At 41.4% G+C, this 25,179-nt stretch overlaps 2 protein-coding genes across 10 annotated transcripts in view; one reads left to right on the top strand and one right to left on the bottom strand.

The window, feature by feature from the left end:
* Positions 1-25,179, bottom strand: part of TRIM59 (tripartite motif containing 59) — an 83,980-nt gene that overhangs the window by 11,091 nt on the left and 47,710 nt on the right. For 4 of the 8 annotated variants that reach the window (XR_013347086.1, XR_013347084.1, XR_013347083.1 and 1 more), the window contains one exon: positions 16,960-17,119. The gene's annotated coding sequence lies outside the window, so the exon portion shown is untranslated. Of the gene's footprint in view, positions 1-8,910; positions 9,075-16,959; positions 17,120-18,586; positions 18,653-19,752; positions 20,019-23,160; positions 23,211-25,179 lie in introns of those variants that run through there. The other 4 variants (XR_013347090.1, XR_013347089.1, XR_013347088.1 and 1 more) reach the window with 4 other exon arrangements.
* The window catches only part of SMC4 (structural maintenance of chromosomes 4), a 108,295-nt gene that overhangs the window by 82,467 nt on the left and 649 nt on the right, over positions 1-25,179 (top strand). For both annotated transcript variants that reach the window (XM_077826124.1, XM_077826125.1), the window contains 8 exons: positions 8,345-8,497; positions 8,654-8,780; positions 14,602-14,791; positions 15,957-16,101; positions 17,590-17,763; positions 19,551-19,733; positions 22,997-23,229; positions 23,949-24,132. In XM_077826124.1, the coding sequence (XP_077682250.1) occupies positions 8,345-8,497; positions 8,654-8,780; positions 14,602-14,791; positions 15,957-16,101; positions 17,590-17,763; positions 19,551-19,733; positions 22,997-23,229; positions 23,949-24,132 (1,389 nt within the window). The remainder of the gene's footprint in view (positions 1-8,344; positions 8,498-8,653; positions 8,781-14,601; positions 14,792-15,956; positions 16,102-17,589; positions 17,764-19,550; positions 19,734-22,996; positions 23,230-23,948; positions 24,133-25,179) is intronic.

Below are 25,179 nucleotides of genomic sequence, written 5' to 3'. Positions count from 1 at the left end.
AGACCAAAAATATAACTGATTTCAAAAAAGAATTAGACAAGTTCATGGAAGATAGATCCATCAATTGCTATTAGCCAAGATAGTCAGGGATGCAACGCTATGTTTTGGGTGACCCTAAGCCTCTGACTGTCGGACGCTGAGACTGGACTACAGGGGATGGATCACTCAATAATTGCCCTGCTCAGTTCACTCCCTCTGAAGCATCTGGCACTGACCACTGTTGGAAGACGGCATACTGGGCTAGATAGACCATTGATCTGAACCAGTATGGCTTACTAAGAGCAACCCAAAAGACAAAAACCCCCAGGAACTAGATTTATTTGAAAGAGATCTATTCATCAACATTACTGCAAATAAGGTCTGGTCATTAACAATTTGTAACCTCAAAGTTACCCTCCTTTCTAACTAAACTCCCACAAGGCTTAATAGAAGAGTTGAAAAGCACCATTTCAGAGGATCAGCTAGTAGCAAAAACATTTGCTATAGGCAGCCATAGATGTATCAGACATGGAGGCTTGATCTACGGCCACTGTAGTAACTATGTGCAGAGTTTTGTGGCTGCAGGCCTCTGGCATTCTGAGAGAAGTGTAAAGTCAACTGAGGATTTGCCCTTCAAGGGCACAGAATTATTTAGCGCACATATTCATGGCTGATGCCCTGCACTCCCTTAACTGTTCCAGGGTTACACTCCATTCTTTGTACATCTTCACCTCGACCCCAAATCGTAAGCCCTGTCAATATCCGGGGCAATCCAGGCAGGAGGCATCTACCTACCTTCAGCAATGATAATTTCCTCAAAAACAAGGAGGTGCCTGCTCATCACCTATCTGTCAAGAGGCTGTCAGCAACATGGGATAATGTCAGTTGTTCATCTTCCAGGAATCAACAGTAAACTAGCAGACTTCCTCAGCAGACAATCCATTGCCAACCAGGAGTGATCTCTGAAGGCTTCCATCAAGCCAATATTTCATCAGTAGACTTGTTTACCACATAAGACAATGCAAAAGTCCAACCTCTTCTTCCAGGAGAGGCACAAGTCCAGCAAGATTATAGGAATCCTTCCTCAGAACCATGGGATCAAGTCTCGTATGCATTTCCACAGATTCCTTTGATTCTGAAAGTTATATGTAAAGTCAGACATAGTATAGCTACACTGAACCTGATAGCTCTGTATTGGTTGAAACAGTTCTGGCTGACAGATCTCAAAATGCCTGTTCAGCCTTCCATACCACTTTCAGACTATCTAAACATGATATCAGAACTGGGGACAGATACTTCATCAAGATGTGAGGTCACTATGTATAACAGTCTGGATTTTGGCTGGTTGCATCCTACCAGCAGAAACAAGAGATACAAGTATAAGAGGTTCTTCTACAAAAGTAGCAAACTCTCCACAAGGAAAAATTATTCCTCTATATGGAAAATATTTCAATTTTGGCTGTACAACTTGGCTTGAAGGCCCCTACACCCAAAATTCTTGACCGCAGTTTGGATTCACATTCTATTACATCACAGTCTGCCTTGGAACATTATCAGTATGCCACTCTCCCTTGTGGTCATGTTCATTTTTTTTCCTCATCTCTCTATCTACATTTCCAAAGGGATTGCTGCACGTTCACCCCCTAGTGATAAGAGAACCTCTGACATGGGATCTCAGTATTGTCCTTACAAGCCTTATGGAGCCCCCCTTTTGAGCTTCTTTCTGAATGTTCTTTATACCGCTTTACTCTCAAGACAGACTTTTCAGTTGCCATTACATCAGCCAAAAGGGTCAGCAAACTGTAAGCTCTCAGGACTAATCTTTACTCAACATGCCACGGAAATGAGGTGGTGTTGACATGATCCCAAGTTTATTCCCAAAGTTGTGTCAGACTTTCATTACAACTAATTTATTTATTTACCCATTTTCTTTCCAAAACTCCATTCTTTCCCAGGAGATAAACGCCACATCTTGGACATTTCAAGTTCTTTGTTATATTACATTGATCAGACAAAGTCAGACAGCGTGTCTCCTTGTATTTCTTTTGCTGTCTTTGGTGCTTCTAACGATCAAATTGTCTCCTCTCCAAGAATATCAAAATTGATATACACTGCATAACACATATCATATGATTGATATATCTCTCCCTCCAAATATTAAAGATCGCTCCATTAGAGTATACTTTACATCTTCTCCATGCTTCAGGAACATCCCCATATCTGAAACTTGCAAGGCAGCTATGTGGAGTAATCCCTTTACTTTTAAACACTTATCCATTTGACCTGGCCACAAGATCAGATGCCAAATTTGGTAAGGTGGAGGTGTTTAGTCAGTGGTGGTCAGAATTCCTCAGTCCTACCTTTCACTATTGATCAATATTGGACACTATTGATCACTTAGTGGAATCCACACAGACAGATACTTGAAGGAAAAAAATGTTACTTATCTTTATAATAACAGGTTGTTCTATATGTCATCTGTGTGGCTCCCATGACCTGACTTCCATGCCCACTTTTTTGGAGTTGTCCTTGTATGGGATTCTGAATTATCGATTCTGAATTATCATGGGGACAGTTGCAGCCGCTCTTCCCTTTACGCCTTTGGGTGGGGGGAATGTGAGGACATGCATTGCCCAAGAACCACAGGCACGTAGAATGGGATCCATATTGACGACAAATTGAAGAGCCACAATTACTAAGAGGTTTCTTTCAGTTTCCCCTTAAATAGCCATTATTTACCATTCTCTGGCTACCTATTCTTTTTCCCTGATTTTAATGCCTCTTGTGCTGCCTTATTCTAGGGGACTTAATTTTCCATATTAATTACCTGTTTTTTTTCTGCTGTCTCTATTACTCTCACACCAATCTGTCTACTCCTTAATCTTCATCTTTGGCTTTGTTGCGCATTTCCTACCTCAGGTCCTGTGCTGCCTAGTGATTTTTAGAAAAATCTTTGTACTAAAGACTGTTTTATTAACTAAGGGGTTGTCTATAGATAAATCTGCACAAGTTCAGTTACAGCTGTTCAAAACCTCTTGTGGGGATGCTCGTTTTGGTTTATCTTAAACCTGTTCCTAATCAACTCTAAGGGTATGGCTACACTACGGAATAAGGTTGAATTTATAGAAGTCGGTTTTTTAGAAATCGGTTTTATATATTCGAGTGTGTGTGTCCCCACAGAAAATGCTCTAAGTGCATTAACTCGGCGGAGTGCTTCCACAGTACCGAGGCTAGAGTCGACTTCCGGAGTGTTGCACTGTGGGTAGCTATCCCACAGTTCCCGCAGTCTCCGCTGCCCATTGGAATTCTGGGTTGAGATCCCAATGCCTGATGGGGCTAAAACATTGTCGCGGGTGCTTATGGGTACATATCGTGAGGCCCCCGTTCCCTCCCTCCCTCCGTGAAAGCAAGGGCAGACAATCGTTTCGCGCCTTTTTTCCTGAGTTACCTGTGCAGACGCCATACCACAGCAAGCATGGAGCCCGCTCAGGTAACCGTCACCGTATGTCTCCTGGGTGCTGGCAGACACGGTACTGCATTGCTACACAGTAGCAGCAACCCATTGCCTTCTGGCAGCAGACGGTGCAATATGACTGGTAGCCGTCATCGTCATGTCCGAGGTGCTCCTGGCCACGTTGGCCAGGAGTGCCTGGGCAGACATGGGCGCAGGGATTAAATTTGGAGTGACTTGACCAGGTCATTCTCTTTAGTCCTGCAGTCAGTCCTATTGAACCGTCTTATGGTGAGCAGGCAGGCGATACGGATTGCTAGCAGTCTTACTGTACCATCTTCTGCCGGGCAGGCAAGAGATGTGGATGGCATGCAGTCCTTCTGCACCGTCTGCTGCCAGCCAAAGATGTAAAAGATAGATGGAGTGGATCAAAACAAGAAATAGACCAGATTTGTTTTGTACTCATTTGCTTCCCCCCCTCCCCTGTCTAGGGGACTCATTCCTCTAGGTCACACTGCAGTCACTCACAGAGAAGGTGCAGCGAGGTAAATCTAGCCATGTGTCAATCAGAGGCCAGACTAACCTCCTTGTTCCAATAAGAACAATAACTTAGGTGCACCATTTCTTATTGGAACCCTCCGTGAAGTGCTGCCTGAAATACTCCTTGATGTAAAGCCACCCCCTTTGTTGATTTTAGCTCCCTGAAGCCAACCCTGTAAGCCATGTCGTCAGTCGCCCCTCCCTCCGTCAGAGCAACGGCAGACAATCGTTCCGCGCCTTTTTTCTGTGCGGACGCCATACCAAGGCAAGCATGGAGGCCGCTCAGCTCACTTTGGCAATTAGGAGCACATTCAACACCACACGCATTATCCAGCAGTATATGCAGCACCAGAACCTGGTAAAGTGATACCGGGCGAGGAGGCGAAGTCAGCGCGGTCACGTGAGTGATCAGGACATGGACACAGATTTCTCTGACAGCATGGGCCCTGCCAATGCATGCATCATGGTGCTAATGGGGCAGGTTCATGCTGTGGAACGCCGATTCTGGGCTCGGGAAACAAGCACAGACTGGTGGGACCGCATAGTGTTGCAGGTCTGGGATGATTCCCAGTGGCTGCGAAACTTTCACATGCGTAAGAGCACTTTCATGGAACTTTGTGACTTGCTTTCCCCTGCCCTGAAGCGCATGAATACCAAGATGAGAGCAGCCCTCACAGTTGAGAAGCGAGTGGCGGTAGCCCTGTGGAAGCTTGCAGCAGCAGACAGCTACCGGTCAGTTGGGAATCAATTTGGAGTGGGCAAATCTACTCTTGGGGCTGCTGTGATGCAAGTACCCCATGCAATCAAAGATCTGCTGATATCAAGGGTAGTGACCCTGGGAAATGTGCAGGTCATATTGGATGGCTTTGCTGCAATGGGATTCCCTAACTGTGGTGGGGCCATAGACGGAACCCATATCCCTATCTTGGCACCGGAGCACCAAGCCAGCGAGTACATAAACCGCAAGGGGTACTTTTCAATAGTGCTGCAAGCACTGGTGGATCACAAGGGACATTTCACCAATATCGACGTGGGATGGCTGGGAAAGGTACATGACGCTCGCATCTTCAGGAACTCTGGTCTGTTTCAAAAGCTGCAGGAAAGGACTTTATTCCCAGACCAGAAAATAACTGTTGGATGTTGAAATGCCTATATGTATCCTTGGGGACCCAGCCTACCCCTTAATGCCATAGCTCATGAAGCCGTACACAGGCAGCCTGGACAGTAGTCAGGAGCTGTTCAACTACAGGCTGAGCAAGTGTAGAATGGTGGTAGAATGTGCATTTGGACGTTTAAAGGCACGCTGGCGCAGTTTACTGACTCACTTAGTCCTCAGCGAAACCAATATTCCCACTGTTATTACTGCTTGCTGTGTGCTCCACAATATCTGTGAGAGTAAAGGGGGAGATGTTTATGGCTGGGTGGGAGGTTGAGGCAAATCGCCTGGCTGCTGGTTACACACAGCCAGACACCAGGGCAATTAGAAGAGTACAGGAGGGCGCAGTACGCATTAGAGAAGCTTTGAAAACCAGTTTCATGACTGGCCAGGCTACGGTGTGAAAGTTCTGTTTGTTTCTCCTAATGAAACCCCCCGCCCCTTGGTTCACTCTACTTCCCTGCAAGCTAACCACCCTCCCCTCCTCCCTTTAATCATTGCTTGCAGAGGCAATAAAGTCATTGTTGCTTCACATTCATGCATTCTTTATTCATTCATCACACAAATAGGGGGATGACTACCAAGGTAGCCCAGGAGGGGTGGTGGAGGAGGGAAGGAAAATGCCACACAGCACTTTAAAAGTTTACAACTTTAAAATTTATTGAATGCCAGCCTTCTTTTTTTTGGGCAGTCCTCTGTGATGGAGTGGCTGGTTGGCCAGTGGCCCCCCCACCACGTTCTTAGGCGTCTGGGTGTGGAGGCTATGGAACTTGGGGAGGAGGGCGGTTGGTTACACAGGGGCTGTAGTGGCAGTCTGTGCTCCAGCTGCCTTTGCTGCAGCTCAACCATACACTGGAGCATACTGGTTTGGTCCTCCAGCAGCCTCAGCATTGAATCCTGCCTCCTCTCATCACGCTGCCGCCACATTTGAGCTTCAACCCTGTCTTCAGCCCGCCACCTCTCCTCCTGGTCATTTTGTGCTTTCCTGCACTCTGACATTATTTGCCTCCACGCAGTCGTCTGTGCTCTGTCAGTGTGGGAGGACAGCATGAGCTCAGAGAACATTTCATCACGGGTGCGTTTTTTTCTTTCTAATCTTCACTGGCCTCTGGGAAGGAGAAGATCCTGTGATCATTGAAACACATGCAGCTGGTGGAGGAAAAAAAAGGGACAGCGGTATTTAAAAAGACACATTTTATAAAACAGTGGCTACAGTTTTTCAGGGTAACAGTCTTGCTGTTAACATTACATACATAGCACATGTGCTTTCGTTACAAGGTCGCATTTTGCCTCCCCCCACCGCGTGGCTACCCCCTCAACCCTCCCCCCTCCCCGTGGCTAACAGCGGGGAACATTTCTGTTCAGCCGCAGGCAAACAGCTCAGCAGGAATGGGCTCCTCTGAATGTCCCCTGAAGAAAAGCACCCTATTTCAACCAGGAGACCATGAATGATATCTCACTCTCCTGAGGATAACACAGAGAGATAAAGAACGGATGTTGTTTGAACGCCAGCAAACATACACTGCAATGCTTTGTTGTACAATGATTCCCAAGTACGTGTTACTGGCCTGGAGTGGTAAAGTGTCCTACCATGAAGGATGCAATAAGGCTGCCCTCCCCAGAAACCTTTTGCAAAGGCTTTAGGAGTACGTCCAGGAGAGCCGCGAATGCCAGGGCAAATTAATCCTTTCACATGCTTGCTTTTAAACCATGTATAGTATTTTTAAAAGGTACACTCACCAGAGGTCCCTTCTCCGCCTGCCGGGTCCAGGAGGCAGCCTTGGGTGGGTTCGGGGGGTACTGGCTCCAGGTCGAGGGTGAGAAACAGTTCCTGGCTGTCAGAAAAACCGGTTTCTCCGCTTGCTTGCTGTGAGCTAGCTACAACTGCATCATCATCATCTTTTTCTTCGTCCCCAAAACCTGCTTCCATGTTGCCTCCATCTCCATTGAAGGAGTCAAACAACACGGCTGGGGTAGTGGTGGCTGAACCCCCTAAAATGTCATGCAGCTCATCATAGAAGCGGCATGTTTGGGGCTCTGACCCGGAGCGGCCGTTCGCCCCTCTGGTTTTCTGGTAGGCTTGCCTCAGCTCCTTAAGTTTCATACGGCACTGCTTCGGGTCCCTGTTATGGCCTCTGTCCTTCATGCCCTGGGAGATTTTGACAAAGGTTTTGGCATTTCGAAAACTGGAACGGAGTTCTGATAGCACAGATTTGTCTCCCCATACAGCGATCAGATCCCGTACCTCCCATTCAGTCCATGCTGGAGCTCTTTTGCAATTCTGGGACTCCATCATGGTCACCTCTGCTGATGAGCTCTGCATGGTCACCTGCAGCTTGCCACGCTGGCCAAACAGGAAATGAGATACAAAAGTTCGCAGTTCTTTTCCTGTCTACCTGGCCAGTGCATCTGAGTTGAGAGTGCTGTCCAGAGCGGTCACAATGGAGCACTCTGGGATAGCTCCCGGAGGCCAATACCGTCGAATTTTGTCCACAGTACCCCAAATTCGACCTGGCAAGGCCGATTTAAGCGCTAATCCACTTGTCAGGGGTGGAGTACGGAAATCGATTTTAAGAGCCCTTTAAGTCGAAATAAAGGGCTTCATCATGTGGACGGTGCAGGTTTACATCGACTTAACGCTGCTAAATTCGACCTAAAGTCCTAGTGTAGACCAGGACTTAGCTAAACCAAAGTAAACCTGGTTTAAACTGACATAAGTGTCTACACAGTCTCTGAAATCAATTCAACTTAATCTACTTGAAATAACACCTTTATTACAAACCAGTGCAATTCTGTGTGTAGACAAGCCCTCATTCTTTCCCCTTTCAGGACTATCTTCTTTTCTAAATAGTTTTATTATTTTCTTATCAACCCTTTTACCACCATCCCATGTCAAGCCTTCTCTAGTGTCACCTATTTGTAACCTTCTTCCCTGCCCCAAACATTCTGACAAGAAGTCTTCTTCAGTTTCCTCTTCTCTTATAATTCCATCTTCTCTTTCACTGTCTGAGTCTCTGTCTCGTCAGCAATAATCTTTCTTGTTTGTTCTTCCCTGAACTGTTGTCCCAGGTTTTATGTTGAGTTTCTTTTGTTTTTAGGAGATTATAAATTGTTCAGAGGTATGGGTCTTGTTGTGTTGTACATCTCAGTTTAAAGAGGTAGTGCTATATAAATGATTTTTGTAATCAATAACTTTTATATAACATTTATATTTATAGGCCAATAAAATGGAATCTCAGCTGCAAAAGGATTCCATAAAAGCAATGCAGTATCAAGAAGAGAAAGTGCAACTTGAAGAAGCCATAGTAAAATTGCGTCTGTGTGTCCAGGAAATGAGAAACACTTTAGAAAAGTATACTGCGAGTATCCAGGTGAATGTTTATTTCTGAGAGGTGCCAAGTATCTCCATAGTTAATGCTGAAAGTAGATTGCCATTATGTTAACTTTGACAGCTCTTACACTCCTTGCTAACATGAAAAAAATCTGTCATTCTTAGTACAGTATTCTAACAGTCTTCTATTTTGTAGAGTTTATCAGAACAAGAAGTTCACTTGAAAGTCCAGGTTAAAGAACTTGAGGCTAATGTAATTGCTGCTGCTCCTGACAAGAACAAACAGAAACAGCTAGAAAAAACCCTTAATACTTTCAAAAAAGGTATGTTTTATTTTAGTTCTAGATATAAATTATAGCAATGTCCACTTATCAATCATGATTGGGGTGAATTTTATAACTTGTTTTGTTCAGATTGACCAATGATATTGAAGGAACAGAAATGGACACAATGTAGAGCCAAGCACAAGGGTTTATTACGCACAGCTCATTGAGTGGAGAGACGCGATGGGGTGGGTGTCCCGAGCCTCTGGATAGGTTCTAGCAGCAAGACAAGCATAATAAGCCAATGGTCTAAAAGATTACATAATGGCTCCCGGTTGACCAACAGGTACATTCCTGGAGATGTAAAGCAAAGAAGCAGTAATTACTATGTAACAATAACAACTGTTTATAGTTTTACCCTTGCATTTCTGTGTACTAGGATTGGCATACATCTGTGAGGGGAGAATGTCATAACTCATGTCAATCATGTTAAGCCTCTCCCTGAACTCTGTTTGGCATCTGAGGGGTATTGTACCATTATCTTCTTCCTGCACCAGGGAGTTAACCTTGAGGCCCTTCTCTGCACTTTGTGTGTCTATAACTTGCGATAAGGACACCCAATTACGGCCCACCATCTAGAGTTATGCTGACTCCGCTCATTGACTTGAAACACACAAGTTTGTCTGTCTACCCCAGCTTTCTTTTAGCCATATATTGTTCTTTGTTAGCTAGCCCTCATGGCTCAGACCAAGCTGTGGACTCTGGGCCTATATGAATAGTTCTTAACAGAAACTGTAGTTAAGATCTTACATACACGTTAATGGATTTTAGCCCTTCAATATAAAAAAAAACTTTGAGGCACGTTCTCTTCTTCCAGTGCTGTTTTACAGGAATACTTTTAGGTAAAGTCCTTTTCTTACTGTTACTTTCATTTGTTCATTTTCACATGTAATTTAGGATCTTTACCACAAAAACTGCGCTGAAGGTAACTTATTTAAATGGTTGAAACATAATTTGTGTCGTATTTTTACTGATATTTCTTAATAATGTTGAGGTTTGTTAATCCAAAAATTAATATGAAAAAGTCAAATCTGTGTTTTGTTGTTTTTACTTTAATTCAGCTGCATTACACTTTATATGATGTTGTGCACACTATCGCAAGCAATTCAGATCATAGTTTTCGGCAAGCAAACTATGCCTAAACCCTGGACAATAGTAACTCAAAGTTAGAAGAATTATGGTTTTATACAGAACTTGATAAACAATTGCTTTAATCACAATCACTGGACTTTATTCTTTGTTTTTTGTATAGTCCTATTCGCTATAAAATGCATAGAAATCATATAGTTTTGCTATTTATGAAGAAATGTGTATCTTAAAATACAGGAATCTTTCATCGCCTTCATTTTTCCAATTGAAGAAACAAAACAGTAAGCATAATTATTTTTGTGTAATTTTTTGTTTTTTGGTATAAAATAAGGCGTATGTGTTAACAATTTGACAGTTCTTCTTTTAATATTTTTTCTTTCATGACACTGCCTTCACAGAACCGTACTATAGGAGACACCTGCCTGTCCAGATGGCCACAGTACTTTTTTTGAGCGGTACTGGTAGCAAGGGAGCATACGCACATTTTTGTATCCATATATTCTACTGAGGGACGATAGAAGAACCCCACCTCTAACCATCCCTCAGTTCTTTTTCTTCTGCCAATTGGTGTAGACATGAAAACTTGCCTCTTCTCCATTGCACAGAGTGACTAGCTTGTTTTTCTTCTAAGTAGCTAATAAAAGTTTGTTACAAAATTAGGCTAAGATTTTCCAAAAAATTGATACCCTAAAATTAGCCTCCTAAGTAGGCACTTAAATAAGAGGTCTGATTTTTTTCAAAGGTGCTTAATAACTGAGAGCTCCCATTGAAATCGAAGTGAAAACTGTTCTGGAGATTCTCTCAGGTCAGAGGCCTTGAACCAGTATGCAATATTGGAATTTTCTTTAAAACTACAAAATTGTGATTAGCAACAGCTAAGATTTATTTGGCTGCTGTCTCATCATATTACACTGTTTTGAAAGAGATCTTGATATTTATTTGTCCATCCTTTGTGAAGAGTTCTTTAAAGATCTTACAAATCTATACCCTTCTGCTCATGAACTGATTGGTCCCCAACATCTGAATTTGTTTCTGAATAGGCTTACAAAAGAGCCCTTTCAGTCTGAGCTCCTCTTGACCTGCTGCTTACAAACAAGGAAGAATTGGTAGGGGAGTAGAAGTGGGTGGCAACCTAGGCAGCAGTGACCATGAAATGGTTGAGTTCAGGATCCTGACAAAAGGAAGAAATGAGTATAGCAAAATACAGACCTTGGACTTCAGAAAAGCAAACAGACTCCCTTAGGGAACTGATGGGCAGGATCCCCTGAGAGGCTAATATGAGGGGAAAAGGAGTCCAGGAGAGCTGACTGTATTTTAAAGAAGCCTTATTGAGGGAGCAGGAACAAACCATCCTGATGTGCAGAAAGAATAGCAAATATGGCAGGTGACCAGCTTAGTTTAACAGTGAAATCTTCAGTGAGCTTAAACTCAAAAAGGAAGCTTACAAGAAGTGGAAATTTGGACAGATTAGGGAGGAGTATAAAAATATTGCTTGAGCATGCAGGGGTGTAATCAGGAAGGCCAAGGCACAATTGGAGTTGCTGCTAGCAAGGGATGTGAAGGGTAACAAGAAGGGTTTCTAGAGGTATGTTAGCAACAAGAAGGTGGTCAGGGAAAGTGTGGGACCCTTACTGAATGGGAGAGGTAACATAGTGACAGATGATGTGGAAAAAGCTGAAGTACTCAATGCTTTTTTTGCCTCAGTCTTCACAGACAAGGTCGGCTCCCAGACTACTGCCCTGGGCAACACAGTATGGGGAGGAAGTGAGCAGCCCTCATTGGTGAAAGAACAGGTTAAGGACTATGTAGAAAAGCTGGACATGCACAAGTCCATGGGTCCAGATCTAATGTATCCAAGGGTGCTGAGGGAGTTGGCTGATGTGATTGCAGAACCATTATCTTTGAAAATTCATGGCGATTGGGGGAGGTCCCAGATGACTGGAAAAAGGCAAATATAGTGTCCGTATTTTAAAAAGGGAAGAAAGAGAACCTGGGGAACTACAGACCGGTCAGCCTCACTTCAGTCCCCGGCAGAATCATGGAGCAGGTCCTCAAGGAATCCATTTTGAAGCACTTGGAGGAGAGGAAGGTGATCAGGATTCACCAAGGGCAAGTCATGCCTGACCAACCTGATTGCCTTCTATGATGAGATAACTGGCTCTGTGGATATGGGGAAAGCGGTGAATGTGATATATCTTGACTTTAGCAAAGCTTTTGATATGGTCTCCCACAGTATTCTTGCCAGCAAGTTAAAGTAGTACGGATTGGATGAATGGACTATAAGGTGGACAGAAAGCTGGCTAGATTGTCAGGCTCAAAGGGTAGTGATCAACGGTTCAATGTCTAGTTGGCAGCTGGTATCAAGTGGAGTGCCCCAGGGGCTGGTCTTGGGGCCGGTTTTGTTCAACATCCTTATTAATGATCTGGATGATGAGTGAATTGTACCCTCAGCAAGTTTGCAGATGACACTAAGCTGGGGGGAGAGGTAGATACGCTGGAGGTAGGGATAGGTTCCAGAGTGACCTAGACTAATTGGAGGATTGGGCCAAAAGAAATCTGAGGTTCAACAAGGACAAGTGCAGAGTCCTGCACTTAAGAAGGAAGAATCCAATGCACCGCTACAGGCTGGGGACCGAATAAGCAGCAGAAAAGGACCTGGGGATTACTGTGGACAAGAAGCTGGATATGAGTCAGCAGTGTGCCCTTGTCGCCAAGAAGGCCAATGGCATATTGAGCTATATTAGTAGGAGCATTGCCAGCAGATCAAGGGAAGTGATTATTCCCCTCTATTTGGTGCTGGTGAGGCCACACCTGGAATATTGTGTCCAGTTTTGGTCCCCCCACTACAGAAGGGATTTAGACAAATCGGAGAGTCCAGCGGAGGGCAACGAAAATGATTAGAGGGCAGGAGCACATGACTTACGAGGAGAGGCTGAGGGGACTTGGGTTATTTAGTGAGCAGAAAAGAGTGAGGGGGGATTTGATAGCAGTCTTCAATACCTGAAGGGGGGTTCCAAGGAGGTTGGCGCTAGGCTGTTCTTAGTGGTCACAGATGGCAGAACAAGAAGCAATGGACTCAAGTTGCAGTGGGGGTCTAGGTTGGATATTAGGAAACGCTGTTTCACTAGGAGGGTGATGAAGTACTGGAATGGGTTACCTTGGAAGGTGGTGGAACCTCCATCCTTAGAGGTTTTTAAGGCCCGGCTTGACAAAGCCCTGGCGGGGATGATTTAGATGGTGTTGGTCCTGCTTTGAGCAGGGGATTGGACAAGATGACCTCCTGAGGTCTCTTCCAACCCTAATATTCTATGATTCTGTAGGATCTTGCTCTCTTATCACTTCCTACACTGTCTGTTTCTTAGCCATTACTTTGGATAGGGGAGTCTTGTAGTTGGATTCACTACTGGCAGATTTTTTTTTTTTTTTTTTTTTTTATATAAGAGCAAAGCTGACCCTGGGCCTGGCCCCACATTTGTAACAAAGATGGTTTCTGATTTTTATTTCAATCACTGTCTCCATCAGTATCTTTACAAAGCCACAATCATCCTGGGGAAAGTGGGGTTACACACCTAGATAGTAAGAGAGCTTTTGGCTACTGCTTCGAGTTCTTGAAATTCTTAACAGATTATCATTGTGACCTCTGGAGAAATCTAAGGGGCAGCTAGCTTGGCCAAAGGATATCTAATTGGTTGAGGCTTTGTATTTAATCCTGCTAGAAGAGCTAGTTGATTTAGAAGAGTGGTTAACTATCCTGGCAAGCAGAGCTGCAGAAGCTTAGAATTAGGCCAGGGTATGATGCATAACCAGAGGAGTTAGGGGAAGGAGGGTCAGTGCTATAGTTTCTATAAGTTTGAATGGAAGTCAAGGGTGGAGTTCTGTATAGAAATTATTGATGCCAGAAGGAGCTGGTGATCTTTCTTGGCTGAAAATTAGGTTGGTAGTCTGATAAGAGCCCTAAAGCTGGCTATGGACTCTGGGCACATGGAAGAGCTGATGGTAAAAGTGGAAAGGCTTAGGAGATGTACCATTTCTTTCAGCTGAGTTCAACTCCTTTTTGATAGGGGTTGTATTTTTATTAAAAACTCTTCATATTTTTGGACATAGATGGCTTTTTATTCCACACACAATTCTGTGGCATCGAAATATGGTCTGCTGCTGATCAAAAAAGTTTAAATATATGAAAAACTACTGAATAAGCGTTAATTATTAGTTCTTTCAGTGCTAGCCTCTTCCAAACTTTGTCAGTCAAATGAATGCAGAAAATAATACTTACGATATTGTCTGGAAGGTTATCAACAAGGGTTTTATGTAGCCACATAATGGAGCCAAGGACAGTGATGCAGTAATGGATCGTGGCTAGGTCTACACTAGAAACTTTTGCCAGTATGGTAATATCTGCTAGAGGTGTGACCTTTTATGACATTTCTACAGGGGCATAAGTGTTTTTGGCTTATTTAGAGTATTTTGTTCAGGGAACTGGTATAAGCCATACTGGCAAAAGCACTTTTTTGACTATATAACCTATGTATACATGAGGAGGGCTTGCTTGTATAGGTATATCAGCAAACCTTCTCTAATTTAGACCTAGCATGTTTGTTTTAGCACTGAAAATAATAGTTCTGTGAACTGATTGAAACTTCTTCAGTTCTCCTGTTAAAGATATTAAACTGCTAGCTATTAAAAATTTTCATTTTTGTTTAACCATATCATTCACAAACTTTTGTATTGACAGATTATGAGAGTGTTGCTGAAAAGGCTAGTAAAGTGGAAAGTGAAGTTAAAAGATTACATAATCTCATAATTGAGATCAATAATCATAAACTTAAAGCTCAGCAAGACAAACTTGATAAGATAAATAAGGAAATAGATGAATGTGCTTCTGCTATTACTAAAGCCCAGGTGGCAATCAAGACTGCAGACAGGTAAACACTTTTATGTGCTCAAGTTAAAACACATCAGCACTGATACTGTAGAGATATAATGCTTTTATCTTGGTCACTTCACAAACATGAATCCCTTGTTCATAAGGTTTGTCAGCTTAGGGTCATGTCCACCTTCTCTTTCTTTTATGGTTAGAGGGAAGGAAGTTGGGAGGGACACACACTTTCTCTCTTCTAACATGGGGCTGATTGTGATAGGGTAGTGGTTCTCACTCTTTTCTCTAACAAATAGGTTAGTAGTATACTCATGTTATAGAAAAAAAAACTGAGGTGTAGAGATTAAGTGAACTGCCTGTGCTGTGGCCTCACGGGTGAATCATTTTTAGTGTCAATTAGAAGCAAATTCTCTGCTTCCCAGTCTAGTGTTTAGTTTATGGCAAAGATTTTAATGTCTTCAGTGGGAATACAAAAATAGCCTTCCAACTGGAGCTGAGTTTTATAAATTCTTCACCAGCTTTTTTAATCTATATTAATTGATGGTAATTCACCATTTCAGTAGATGTGACTAGTGTCATTGGTGCCTGCAGCACACGCACTAACCAACAGGTCCTCGACTAAAACCTCTTTGAATTCAAAATATTAATGTCTCCCATTTGTAGTCCTCATACCAAACATGGCTGCCTCACAAGAAAAAAGAAATATAACTTTTGTACATTGTTACGCCAATGACCTTTTCATTATCTGATCCAAATGGCAACCTCCGTTGTTTTTCTATAATCATTTGTCCATAATGAACGAATGTGCAACATTTTAAGATACGAGTTCAAAATGGCACTTGAACAACTGAAATCTGAAAAGACTGATCTCTCCCAGAAAAAACTGGGGATATGTTGTATACTCAGCAATCTATAACAAATGCATACATCAAATGTCAAGACTCTAACTGAGTGAGAACACAAATTAAGTAATCCTATTACAAGCATCTGTTGTAGGTATGGATTCAGGAAGGAAGACCCCATTTATTGTAGTATTTCCCAGGGACAAAAACTGGAGTGTAAATAATAAAGTAAGCCTTACCTGTTGATTACATATACTGGAGCACATATATTTTCTCTGTAAACTAGACTAATTGTGCTTTCCAGACTTCTAAATGTTTACCATATTTGTATGTTAATATGCAAACATCTTAAATACCTACTTTATTCAGAAATTTGAAAAAATCAGAAGAATCTGTTCTTCGCACTGAGAAGGAAATTGGAGATAATGAAAAGGAAATGAAAGATCTAACAGAAGAGTTAACAACATTGGAAGAGAAAGCTACTGAAGTTATGAATAACTGCAAACAAGCTGAAGTAGGTGTAATATTGGTTCTTTGTGCTTCATCCAAAAGGATGTACTTCACAGGACTAATAACTTTCTACAGGCAGAGGTTATGGATAAGGAGGCTTGCAATCTTATCAGATTTTTGTGACAAGCCGACTTTCGCTAAGTGCTAGTGAATTTTCTTAGCCATTGGCATCTAAGGTCTAGGCATAACAAAACCAAAAGGGGTTGCAAGTTTAGCAAGAAGCATATTCATGAAAAGGATATCTAAGCCTCAAATTTGGTCATCTTAAAAATATTTGGGTAACGTCTCTTATCTTATAAAAAGTCTTCCACTCTTCCTACCCTCCAAAAATCCAGTCAAGGATAAAATAAGAGAGGATGGTCTTTTTAGAGGCCTACAGTGCCTTGTGCTCTTTACTGCAGAACCAACACAAAAGCAGATGTTAAATATTTTGCCCTACTGAACCAGTTTTCAGGCAGGTTTTAAATTTAGAATTTTTTACCTCTGAGCTACCTTGATCTATTCTTCTGAGGTTAACCAACAAAATTTACAAGAATTCTGATCTGAGGTGCTTAAAGCAGAATTCTTCGTTTCAAATTGCACCTAAAAACTGAGCGGGCTGCCTTAATGGGAGAAAACACATGCAGACAAGAAATCAAGATGGGGAAATAGTGCTCTTTGTTTGTTTAAGGGTAACCAAGAAGCCAAGGCCTGTCTGTTATACAATAATATGGCTATGCCAAATAGCATAATTCTTCTCTTTCAAGTTTCTGCTTAAATTGGCAAAAATGATGCTGTCTTATCTTCCCTATTCTTTTTTCCGAGAGAGGAGGGGAGGCATTCAGTGGCAGAAGTTGGGGAGTGTTGCAGTGCAGTCACCTACCTTAGCTGAACATCATCCACAGGCCATGTGAGAGCAAGTACCAGGCATCCTGGGTGGCTGATGTTCCCAGGAGTAAGACAGCTTCTATGACACCATCACAACCTACTGGAACTGACTATCTTCCAAAGCATACTCTTAACAGAATTAATATAATCCAGCTCTGCAAATTCAAACACAGATTTCAAGACATACTTTCACGGAATGGTTTGTTCAGATTCAGAAGCTAGTTTAAAACAAATGCTAGCAAAAATGTTTCTTCGGTGTATATACAGATTTTAACTGGTACTTATTTAAAAATATGGAGACTATAATAGAAACTTTTTAAAATTATAAAACTGGAAATACAAACCTTTCCCAAACAACTAACTGAACTTCACCATCACATTTTTTGGTTTCAGAGTAGCAGCCGTATTAATCTGTATTCGCAAAAAGAAAAGGAGTACTTGTGGCACCTTAGAGACTAACAAATTTATTTGAACATAAACTTTCGTGAGCTACAGTGGGAAAAACTGAATGCATCTGATGAAGTGAGCTGTAGCTCACGAAGGCTTATGCTCAAATAAATTTGTTAGTCTCTAAGGTGCCACAAGTACTCCTTTTCTTTTTACATTTTTTGGTGTTTCTGCTTAGGAGTCATTACCAGAGGTTCAGGAGGAGCATCGCAATTTACTTCAAGAGATGAAAGCAATTCAAGAAGATGAACATGCTCTTCAAAAAGAGGCTCTTAATATTAGACTTAAAATTGAACAAATAGACAGTCATATTGGTGAGCATCAATCAAAGATTAAATATTGGCAAAGAGAGGTAAGATATTTAATACTTAATATTTTATTTTGGTTTCATATTTTGAACTGTAAACCATGAGCGATTAATCTCAGTGTGGTGACAATTTGTCTCCTGATAAATGGGTGAATGTAACCAAAAGTATTTTTAAAAATGACTTTTAAAAGGCCTTTGGTATAGAGAATATTTTCTTGAAATGTGATGGCTCTGAAAAGCAACTATAAAAATGGCACCTTCCTTTTCAACCAACCTGCTCCCTCTGTGAATTCATTTTTATCTTTGAGAGAGCCAGCATAACATCTCTACCTTTCTTTTCCACGCTTTCTTTTATTTATGAACAATTTTTGTCAGGTATAATTGACTTAGCACCTGTCCAGAAACTATCAAGAGTTATGATCAAAAGATACCTGGACTAGGAACTCCAGTCCAGTTTCTATGCCCTGGCACCCTACTTTGGTGCAAGTTGATTAAGGTGTGGCTCACGTTCCTTGAAGCCATTGAGCCCATGCAATGGACAAAAGAAGAAGAGTTTTGATTCCAAATACTTCCTGGTAGGTCAAAGTTAAGGGTTCCTACTCATCCTAAAACTCAGGGACCTAAATCAATACACGGTCAAAGAAAAAACTCAAGATGGTCACCTTGAGAGCCATTATGTCTCTTCTGGAGGCAGGCAACTGCCTATGCATGCTACACCTGGTAGATGCTTATGGGCAGATAGGGATGCTTCCCAGGCACTGAAATAACACTGATATTCATTGTATGGGAATAAAACTACCAATTTCCTTCTTGAGGTGATAGTCTGCTTCACATTTTCATGAAATATTTATTGGTAGTCTTGGCTTACCTGCATAGGTTGAACATGCACTTACTCCCGTATATGAATAATAGGCTGGTTGATGCATATGTCCATCTGTTCAGGGAAATAGATAGCATTCAAATCTAAGGCCTGTCTGAACCTAAAAGTTACACTGATTGAAGTAAAATTCTTTTAAATAGAATTAGTAAAACCAGACCAAATCCCTATGTGGCTATACTGTTTACAACTGTCTTAGATTATAGTAGCTTAACTTGGTCAATTACCAAGTGAAGCTTAATCAATATAAGATAGCTGTAACCAGATTTAAGTGCGCCCACATAGGGACTTGTTCTGGTTTTACTATTTCATCTGATTGATACCTACTTAAGACAGTTTTATTTAAATCAGTGCAACTTTTGTGTTTAGACAAGGCGTTATTTACAGTCTAGCTTTATAGTTACTTTTGGGGACAGCAGAATGCAAAAATAATTTCTCTTTTCCCTTACAAAGGTGAATATTTTTCTAAGGCTTCATTCCCCAGTTAGGACTAGCTGCTTCTCACTCCCCCGGGAACCGATTGGAATGTTCTATGTAGAATGTTCTGAGTAGTGTATGACCACTAGTAATCAGGGTGACTTGCATATTTACCCACTACTGCTGCCTGTAGAGACTCCAAAACCTTAAGACACATTTGTGAGAATCCTGCATGAATGTTCTGAGAAGCAGAATTATAAGGTAAAAGACTGCATTTGTTGACCTTCGGTGCATATTGTAGAGACTGTTTTCCCAACACTGAATAGAGTAGGTTGAATGGGGACCAAAAATGGGTTGAAATGGGAAAGACATAATTGTTAGTTTCAGAGGGCTATGTGGGTACTGATCCAGTGGATTTAACCTGATTTTTTTTAAAATTGGTATATTTAGAAATAAAAGCTATTTTCAAGGTTTATTTGACAACTAGTACTGTGAAGCATAAACGTGATATTCAGTAACTGTCTAAACTGAATTCTAGATATCAAAAATATCACTGCATCCCATAGAAGATCAACTAGGTGAAGAGCTTTCAGTGCTAAATCAAGAGGAACTTGAAGCAATTAAAGATCCAGACATTCTAACTAATCAAATAGCTCTTTTAGAAGCCCAGTGTCATGAAATGAAACCAAACCTTGGTGCTATTGCAGAATATAATAAAAAGGTAAGGCTTTGTTATTTACCATTAGTATCACATTAGGCTTAATCTCTTCACATTGCTTTACCACCATCCCCAGCTGGTAGCTAACTTCTTGTATAGCTTTAGTTCATTTGGCATTGCTTGAATCAGTCAATGTGTAATATTATGGTCACTGCTGTTGGAATACATGGTCACCCAACTAATCAGGCATTTTTCTTCGAGTAATTTTCCACATGTTCCTCCAGGATCCCTCTTCCCAAAGAGGGAGTATAGACCAACATAGCCAGGGCAATTAGTGTAGCCTCAGATCTTAAAAAGACAGAAGAAAAGTGATGAGGAACAACAGCCACAAGGGGAAGAACTACTGGCACCCTGCTCTCCTCATCCTCCCATGATGAGACAATTAACCCCATCTATGCCTGCCTCAGTGGATAACTTTAAGGCATTCCAGGACCTCAAATGCATGGCAGAGACACTGGATATTGCACGACAAGTGGTTCAGGAGAAGTCCCGCAAGCTCCTGGATATCTTGCATCCCTTCCTCGTTTTGCACACTTGCTATGCCAGTAAATGAAATTCTGTTGGAGCCTTTAAAGAACCTGTGGCATGTGTTAACATCAATACTGGCCACATCCAGGCAATTTGACAATAAGGTCCTTTCCAAGGGATTTAAATACTCTCATTTTCAATGAGTGTGTCATCTTGGCTCCAGTCCTCTGGGATCTCCAGGAAGGTCCAAACTACAACTGAGGACTTTCACTTGAGGGTAGTGAACTTTTTAATTCAAAATGGATGAGGTCCTCCACTTGTTAAAGAATACTAGGTCATGGTATTCCATGAATGTGGATTTTTAGGGTTTGTATGTTCTAGCACCATGAAAGAAGGAAGCAAGACAACAGTCTTCTTTCAGGCGGCATCCCTCTGCCTTTTACTAGTACCAACCCATGAGGATGTTGGAGCTCCCAAGAAGGAAGCAGGTTCTAGTGAAGACAACTCAAAGCCTCTTCCTCGGCCCCTGAACAGTCTGGATATTCAGCCAGGATCATCACCCTCCCTCCCCATTGGCCGCTCCCTTTTTTTATTTTCAGGTAGCCTAGATCACTTCAGACCAGTATGTCCTAAAAATTGTAAATGCCATATTCTATCTAATTCCAGTTCCTTCATATCCACTGACCTTTCTTTCAAACCCCATTGTCTTTTTTCACAAGATACAGCTGAACCTTTTTTACAAACTGGGAGCAGTAGAGGTACACTAAAAATTCCCATTACTTTCTCATCCCAAAGAAAGGGAGTTGGTATCTTAACAAATTCATCCATCATTTCAAGTTCAGGATGGTGACTCGAGCTTCCATAATTCCTTTGTTAGAGCTTCAGACTGGCTCTGGGCTCTCTACCTCCAAGAGAGTTACTGTCACATCCATTCATCTGAAACATCCCAGGTTCCTAGGAAGAAGACCTCACTGCTGGTACAGAGTCTTGTCCTTTGGTCTTTCAACAGCACCAAGGGTGTAACAGTTTTGGCAGATCATCTGAGACGACAAAGGATCCAGTTCTACCCTTACCTCAGTGAGTAGCTGATTCTAAGTAGATCTACTGTGACAAACTCAACTCAAATAACTTTAGAGCTATTTGCCATCTTGGGCCTCAAAGCCAAAAAGAGAGAAACCCACACTTATTCCAACTCAAAGCATAGATTTCATAGGAACACTGTTAGATTCCAGGTCATTGAAAGCTTACCTCCAATGAGAGAAATTCCAAACTACAATGAACATAAGTCAACGTAAAGCTTACCCAAAGGCACCACTGAGAACGTCCCTCAGACTCTTGGGAGACACTGCCCCATGCATCAACTTGACACAGTTCACCTGTGCTGTGTGCAAGGGTGGCTAAAATTAGTGTATTAACCCAGCAGCTACCACATGGACATGATCCTTACAGTCCTTCAAGAAGTCATCTCCTTATTAAACTAGTGGAAAGATCTTCTTCAGGTGTAGAACAGAACATCCCCTCTGCACCTGTGTCTTGATAATAGAGTGTCACTCAGGGATGGGGAGCTCATCTAGATCACCTTCAAACTTGACGCCTTGGTCCCCTCTGGAAGCTAATTCCCATGTAAACATCCTATGGCTTAAAGCTACCTGGCTGGCATACCTCAACACGAATCCACAATCCAAATGTCGACAGAAAATACTACAGCTGTGCATTATTTCAGATTTCATAATCAGACCACAGACGGTCTCCACTGTGTCAGGCGGCCACTCAACTCTGGAATTTGCATTCTGAATCAAATGCCACCAGTGACTCTACCTTCCCAGCCTTGAGAACATCTTGCATATCAACTCAGCAAGCAGTTCTCAGATAACCACAAGTGGTCAGTCAAAGGCACAGTTCTACAGAACATCTTTTACAAGTTGGAGTTGCCCAGCAAGACGTGTTTTGTCACTGATCACAACAAGACGACATTTTCTTCGAGAGGTGGTACATTCCTAGGTTCACTGACATAGCCACCTATCTCATCCTTTAGACACTGGGATTGCTGTATGTAGGCATGATACAGAATGATTTTATTAGGATACCCACAGCATGGACCAGACAGTTTGGTTCTGATGAACCTCTCAGTACAGTCCCCCCAGCATCTCCAGTGCAATCACTTTGTTGGCCCTCCCCAATAGTCTCACAGAAAAACTGTGAGATCCTACACCTGGACCCAGCTTTCTTACGTTCAACAGCCTGAATGCTGGCTAGATTGCTTCACCTGAAAGAAGCTGTTCAGCTGAAATTCAGAACATTATGTCTCAAAGCATGAAAGCCTCATCTAGCCCCATAAAAGCTTGTTCCGCCAGAACTCAAAAAGCTGCTGCTGTCAATTTGAAAAAATCCTTATTTTTTAATTTGTAGGACAGCTATATGGAATTTGGTCCATACTTTTACAAAACACTACCACTAGGCATAGACTCCCAGATTGGATGCTCATTTTGGTTTGACTGTCCTGTAGTCATTGCTTAAGTTGGACACTTAGTACCAAACTCGAAGTAAAAAGACTACTTATTTTCCACCAAGAATAGAATCTATTTGGATATTCACTCAAAAAAGCTTACTTCCCTTTCAATAAATGTGCTCTCCATGTGGATTCCATGACCCTCCCTTCTTTTTAAGGTGATAATGTATGTGGTTATCTGCTACTAATAGTAAAAATTGCTCTTTCAAAAAGTAGAAGTAACTTGGTCTTAAATTAAATTTAAGTAAAGGAACAACTTGATTTGTTTCCATTTTTTTTTCTCCTGCAGGAAGAACTGTATTTGAAGCGTGTGGCAGAGTTGGATGAAATTACCAATGAGAGAGACAACTTTAGACAGGCTTATGAAGACCTTAGAAAACAAAGGCTTAATGAGTTTATGGCAGGATTTAATGTAATAACCAATAAACTAAAGGAAAATTACCAAATGCTTACCTTGGGAGGAGATGCTGAATTAGAGCTTGTAGACAGTCTGGATCCTTTCTCTGAAGGAATCATGTTCAGGTTTGTCAAACATTTGGTCATACTGAAACTGTTTTTAATAATAATTTCTTAACCTGATTTTTATGGTTTAAATATTCATTGAACAGCTCTAAAACATGAACTAAAGAAGCAGAAAAGTTATTCTGAACCAACCACAGTCATCATTTCTTTTATGGATATTAATGGAAGGATAGTAAGGAAAGACATATTTTACTGCACTGTTTCAGAGTTAAACAGAATAGATGAACTCCAGGGGGAGGGAACAAATGTAATGTAGCTTGTATGGAGAAGTCACTCCTTCTGTCAAGAAAAAATAATTGTAAAGTGACACCAGCAGTTCTGAAGCTTCAACATGGAACATTAATCTGTAAGGAATTCATAATTTCCAACACAGAGTTAAATTATTTGGTTTATGGGAAATTCTGTCCATTTTAGTAATGGTCTACACATAAGATTGTGTGTGGCTGGTTTTGAAGAACTTAAGTGAATATTATGGGTTCTGCCCCATGTGTCATAAATTGATTCTGATTGTAGATCCATTCCATATTAAGTGTAAAGAGCACTTCTGAAAGGTAAGTATTCAAGTGCTTTTAAATATTATGATTTCTATAAGGGACATTTAAAGCTTAAGACAATATGAGTATTACTTATTGAGGCATGAAGATATTTTCATATCATAAACTAATTTCTACACTAATAAATGTGAATGGAATTAATTTATAAACTCTTAATTGTTTCAGTGTACGGCCACCAAAGAAAAGCTGGAAGAAGATATTTAATCTATCAGGAGGAGAGAAGACTCTTAGTTCACTAGCATTGGTTTTTGCACTTCATCATTATAAGCCAACTCCCCTTTACTTCATGGATGAGATTGATGCAGCCCTTGACTTTAAAAATGTATCAATTGTAGCATTTTATATATATGTAAGTACTTCTCTGGAGAATAACTACACTACAGTATTTACCAGAATAGTTTCCTACCTCCCAGAAATTATCAATGCTCTTCTATAGCAATTCTGGCTGCAATGTCAAATTTTAACGGTTGTGAAATATGATCTTCACTGTAGACCTCATCTATTTATGGTTAGATTTTCCAGACGTGGGCATCCAATAGCTCCCTTTTAGGCACTTAAATAAGCGGAGGGATTTTCATAAGTGGTGCTCAGCATATAGCAGCTCCCATTGTTCTCAATCCTGGGTGCTGAGCTCTTCTGAAAATCAGGCCCCTAACTTTTAGGGGGTTAGGGCTTTTTAGTGGTTTGATTAGCTGTTCGGGAAGGGAAAGCAACTATTATATTATACTGTTGTTGTTTTTATTCTTCCTCAAATGTCAGGCAATAAAGTATTTTAAAATACAAGTAACGGAATATCTAACTTTAGATGATTATTCATTATCACTTTTTATCTTGCATTCCATTTTGCATAAAACCAGCATCCCTAAATGGTTTGTCTTCTGATAACAGAAGGCTAGTTCCTTCTCACTGTACTCAATAGAGGAAAATAGAATCAATCTTCTCTGCTTTTGTGTAAATTTTAAAGCAATCCCGGTCTTAAGAATTCTTATAGTTTGGTAGTTTACCTTGTTGCATTGTAAGTAAGCCCTGTGGAAATCAAAAAAAAGCAAAAGAACTGTAGCTATAGTAGTCTGCATGAGTACTGCATTTGATAATTTAGGCTTTGATCCTGCAAATGACTTATGCAGGAGTATAGTTTTACTCACATAAATTGACTTCAGTGGAATCACTCATGTGAGTGAAACAACACCTATGCAAAAGTATTTGCAGGATTGGGCCTTGATCATTAGAATTAGGATTATACTATTGCAAGCGCCAAACTACTGAGGCCCACAGATTTTCTGGACAATCAGTACCTGAGAATCTGTTTTTCCTGAACAGTAACGCATATTAAAAGGAGGGTCCTTTTCTAATGTACAGCTGTTCTAAATCCAAGGTTTCCAAGTTGCTTTAATGA

Source organism: Eretmochelys imbricata, chromosome 9, assembly GCF_965152235.1.
Source record: "Eretmochelys imbricata isolate rEreImb1 chromosome 9, rEreImb1.hap1, whole genome shotgun sequence".
In the NCBI taxonomy this organism is placed as follows: Eukaryota; Metazoa; Chordata; order Testudines; family Cheloniidae; genus Eretmochelys; species Eretmochelys imbricata.
This window is presented reverse-complemented; position numbering and strand designations above follow the sequence as displayed.